This window comes from Branchiostoma floridae, chromosome 9 (genome assembly GCF_000003815.2).
Source record: "Branchiostoma floridae strain S238N-H82 chromosome 9, Bfl_VNyyK, whole genome shotgun sequence".
In the NCBI taxonomy this organism is placed as follows: domain Eukaryota; kingdom Metazoa; phylum Chordata; class Leptocardii; order Amphioxiformes; family Branchiostomatidae; genus Branchiostoma; species Branchiostoma floridae.
The window spans coordinates 12,803,755-12,808,018 of NC_049987.1; the positions used below are offsets into that span (position 1 = coordinate 12,803,755).

Here is a 4,264-nt window from a genome sequence, read left to right on the forward strand (position 1 = left end):
TTATGATGACTGTGTCTGATTTTTTTTGTAATACATGTATGTTTTCAATGTTGTTGCATGGAAGTCTGTATCTCTGAACATTATATCTTCAATACAGAACTTTGAAAGACTAGAGGGGGGTGGGTAGAAATCAGATACCATCACACCACTAGTCCTTGCTTTCTTAATTACGGTAGGTACTTACCAACTAAGACCAAGAGACTTCACAACTCCCCTTTTCTTTTCTTTTTTATTACTGACCGTTTCAAAAGCAAAACGAAATATATGTAAAAGTCACATCATTTTTTGCTCAGTTCCTAAAGCTATATCAAGTAATAAAATAAAGGGCTTTCTGGCTTGCCATTGCCCTCAGAGCAAAATGTTAGTACCAAATTTGTATTGCGTAGTTAGTGGGATCAAATTGTCTTCATGAAGATACATACATGACATAGACAGAATATCTTTAGGAGGTAATGAGTATACTTTAAACCTGCACATTTTTCTAAATTTCTACTTGTGCACATCTTATAGCAACTATTTAGCCCTGCATACTAAATATCAATGGTCACAATGTCTTTCTCAAAGTTGACTCCAAATAATTAATATCCAGACCAATCTTCAAAAACTTTGATACATGCGTGATCAATGCCTTTGGTAGTCTATTATTACTAACGTTACATCTAATGATAACAAAGTCCTGTAAACTGGCTTCTTGATCTAAATGCCATAAAATCAACATCATGGTTTGGAATAGCATGACAACATCATGACTTGGGATCCCACTAAGTTGTTAGTGCACACATGTCTTAAGTATCCATAACAAGTATAATCTCTAGATGGCACAATAGGAGAGAAGGTAATTTTTGAACCTCTGGCAAAAGCCTAAAAAAAGTATTACTTCTACAAAAGGAAATATTGGAGCCCTTCCTCTGTCTTATAATGACTTTGCTACACAGAAATAAGCATGATGATACCCTCTCATGACCATAGACTGGTACCATAAATGATTTAAAAGATGGGTGGCTGGTGAATGATGATGATGATGACCTCCCCTCCCCCTGGACGTCCCTCAGAGCTTCCCACGTTCCCGCTGTAACCTGGTGCTGTAGGTTCTGGAGACGATGTTCCAGGCATCCATGTACCGGTCCATACACATCGCTATACACTTCTGTAAACACAAACAGGTTACATGTACCGGTCCATACACATCGCTATACACTTCTGTAAACACAAACAGGTTACATGTACCGGTCCATACACATCGCTATACACTTCTGTAAACACAAATAGGTTACATGTACCAGTCCATACACATCGCTATACACTTCTGTAAACACAAACAGGTTACATGTACCGGTCCATACACATCGCTATACACTTCTGTAAACACAAACAGGTTACATGTACCAGTCCATACACATCGCTATACACTTCTGTAAACACAAATAGGTTATATAAAAATATGCTAGCCATACACATGACATACATTTCTGGTGTGGACACGGAAAGTTACAGTGTAAGGCAGACACAATAAAAGAGAGTATAACTTACATAGAAGAAAAGACTTCATTGTGTCCATTTTGCCAATTTGGTTTTATCAACACGCAAGGTATCTAAAAGTCTCATTGACGAATAAAAATTACTGCGAGAAATTGTGAAACCCATTATTCTTCCAAATATATGAACATGAAACAGAACCAAGAAGTGTTATAGTACTGTAAATGCATTTAAGTTCACGGGGATTTAATTTCGCGGTAGCAGGAAAAAGGAGTGGTTTTAAGTTTGTGGTAGCACCATGCACTGTAGTCTCTTAATGCCATGGAAAATGTTCGCGGTGGTTTTAAATTCGCAGTGAAGCCGCAACCGCGAACATTAAACCACCGCGAAAGTTTCTGCATTTACACTATTATAGTATACAGAACTCACCTGTTCTGAGTTGTCCAGAGATGTTCCTGGTTTGGTCACACACTTCTTGAAACATTTGTCTGACATTTTCTGCAGAAGATCAAGACAAATTTTCAGGTCAACAATAATTCCACAAATTATCACAGATGAGAAAAAGTAGGAAAGGCACAACAGATCTAGAAACAGTAAAAATAGACTCAGTAAAGATTATCATTTTTGACTAGTTAGAGCTTATACGGTCGGTATCTGCATCTGCATAAGTCACACACTTCGAATTTTATACGCAATGTCTTATTCTCTTAAATCCATTGGTGCCACATCATATTCGTTTACTTTGCAATAATTCCTAACAAACGATTCCCAAAAGACATGAAGCAATGTGCCCATGGGGGAGGGGGGCAAGTTAAAAGCCAGCCATGCGTTTGCCGGTTCCTAGAAACTAAATTTTACCTGCAATAATTCTTGTGCGTTCGCGATAGCGATCTGAGACTTGACTTGGTCCATGAGTTCATCTCTATTCACACCGGATCCACCGGCTGGAGGGCTGCCAAAATCCATCTTTGTTTCAAAATCGACGGAGAAGTGGACACACGTGAAGATCTCTCTCCCTTTCACAAGGACGACTGACCTGACCTTTCACACTAGCGCCGTAGAGCAGTACAGAAGCGCCTCCTAGCGGAATTCATCAGTATTGTTGCAGTTTGGCGCAGTCCAAATTTTCCTTGGAGCTGACCTCTGCCCTCAGTGAACGTCGTCAACAGAGATCATGGCGGAGTTTGTTCAGTTGTAGAGACAGTTCACCCGAATTAACGATCAATATGTGGCCAACATGAAAGGCAAGGCAGAAGAAAACAGACCTCCAGGTAACAACAACACATTTCTCTTCGCTCTAGACGCCCCTGGCGACCGGTAACAGCTTGTGAAGCGTGTTGTTACCATAGTTTGGCGGGGGCCTTGATGTGATTTGTACGATCAAAGACCGGTTGCTGACGTGATCATAAGCAGTAATACCTGGGACGTGAGTTGTAAGTAAGATAGGGATGTGTACAAGTTGTTGGCAAACTCTTGGTGTCAGAACTACTTTAGAAAAAAATTCTCTATTGGTTATTATTGATTTTATTATTTATTGTTTCAAGCAAGGCCAAGTAAATAGGTTTTGGGACCATAATTTTAGTCAACTCAATATGGCTATTCTTAAGTCGTCTTAATACGATCCTGACCAGTCTTAAGACTCTTGACCCATGACCAGCAAGACTTTTGTGTTCTTAAAGGAGACAAGGAGACTTAAGAAATGGCATTGATTAATTTTGCAAGGTCCATAATAAAAAATAAAGTCTTCACAATAAATTCAGGAGGATCACCTTTAACCAGGGGATTACACTAAATTCAGAATAGCATTTACATTAAATGCACTTTAAAAATTTCAGTTAAAATTATGAGAAACCAAAACTGCTTCCTTACAGAAATGGGACACGCAGACACAAAATGCTATAATATGTAGCTTCAACTTTTCAAGTTTTCAACTATTAGTCCAGTAGTGCAGGACTCCATAGTTTCAAAGATTGACATTCTTTGAGTGCCAGGTAATATAACGTTGTCATCAATCCTTGATACATGTAGTTAGTTATTGCTTGAAGGTTAAAGTCATAGAGAGATTGGTTATTGATTACACCAGTCCTGTGGTTTGGTGGCTGGTGTGGGGTTTGCCAGGGTGAGCTTATAAAAGATTAATGAGCCATTGTTCAAACCACCATGGAAGCTAATCATGACCAGCACAATAAATTGAATAATCTGTGTTCATGTACCTCCAGGGTAAATCATGCTGGTATACTACAAGTTTCAGAAAGTCTACTTCAAACTATAATAGGTCAAAATCCTTGATTTGTCCCCCCCCCCCCCCCAAAAAAAACAGACTAGCACAGAAAAAATATTTTATTCTGAATATTGAATTTACAAATGTAGTAAAAACTGCTGAAGATGGCCACTCATCAAGGGACTGATAACATCTGGTCTATGTCAAGAGGTGGTCCCTGTAGACAGTACCTAACCACCAAAAAGTGGTCACAATGGCTAGATGGTCCTTGGAAAGAGGTGGTCTTACAGTATACATGTAGGTGTGACTGTACTCTTAGTCTTTACATTTATATGGTATCAGAATCTGAAGCGCAGAAATCAACATCTTTAATAGCTCACTCCAGACAATTCCCCTGCAGGGCACAAACACAGGCTTGCTTTGATGCCGTAGTCTTGTTCAGTTGTGTGGACAACATTGGAACTAATGTCAGACAATGGAAAAACAAAACCCTTGTACACTTTCTTTCAAACCTCGTTTCCGACAAGACTTTGATAGGTTTACTTATATGTATTGAATCCTAGTGAA

The 4,264-nt window shown here is 39.0% G+C and overlaps 2 protein-coding genes across 2 annotated transcripts in view; one reads left to right on the plus strand and one right to left on the minus strand.

Moving 5' to 3' along the window:
• Positions 1 to 213: 213 nt before the first annotated feature.
• Positions 214 to 2,544, minus strand: LOC118423219 (mitochondrial import inner membrane translocase subunit Tim13-B-like). Its single transcript, XM_035831287.1, has 3 exons — positions 2,335 to 2,544; positions 1,906 to 1,974; positions 214 to 1,147 (listed from the first exon to the last, which is right to left on the minus strand). The coding sequence occupies exons 1-3, from the start codon at positions 2,440 to 2,442 to the stop codon at positions 1,049 to 1,051; spliced, it is 276 nt and encodes a 91-aa protein (XP_035687180.1). The 5' UTR covers positions 2,443 to 2,544; the 3' UTR covers positions 214 to 1,048.
• A 19-nt stretch (positions 2,545 to 2,563) lies between these two features.
• LOC118423216 overlaps positions 2,564 to 4,264 on the plus strand; it is a 12,508-nt gene continuing 10,807 nt past the window's right edge. Inside the window, exon 1 of the mRNA XM_035831281.1 lies at positions 2,564 to 2,747. Within this exon, the coding sequence (XP_035687174.1) occupies positions 2,714 to 2,747 (34 nt within the window). The 5' untranslated portion in view covers positions 2,564 to 2,713. The remainder of the gene's footprint in view (positions 2,748 to 4,264) is intronic.

Bases quoted from the DNA above. Each gene is read 5' to 3' on its own strand.
- LOC118423219 (XM_035831287.1), bottom strand. From the start codon at position 2,442: ATGGATTTTGGCAGCCCTCCAGCCGGTGGATCCGGTGTGAATAGAGAT. The intron at 1,975-2,334 runs GTAAAATTTAGT...GATCTTCTGCAG, and splicing joins ACGCACAAGAATTATTGCAG to AAAATGTCAGACAAATGTTT. The intron at 1,148-1,905 runs GTGAGTTCTGTA...TTGTGTTTACAG, and splicing joins CTCTGGACAACTCAGAACAG to AAGTGTATAGCGATGTGTAT.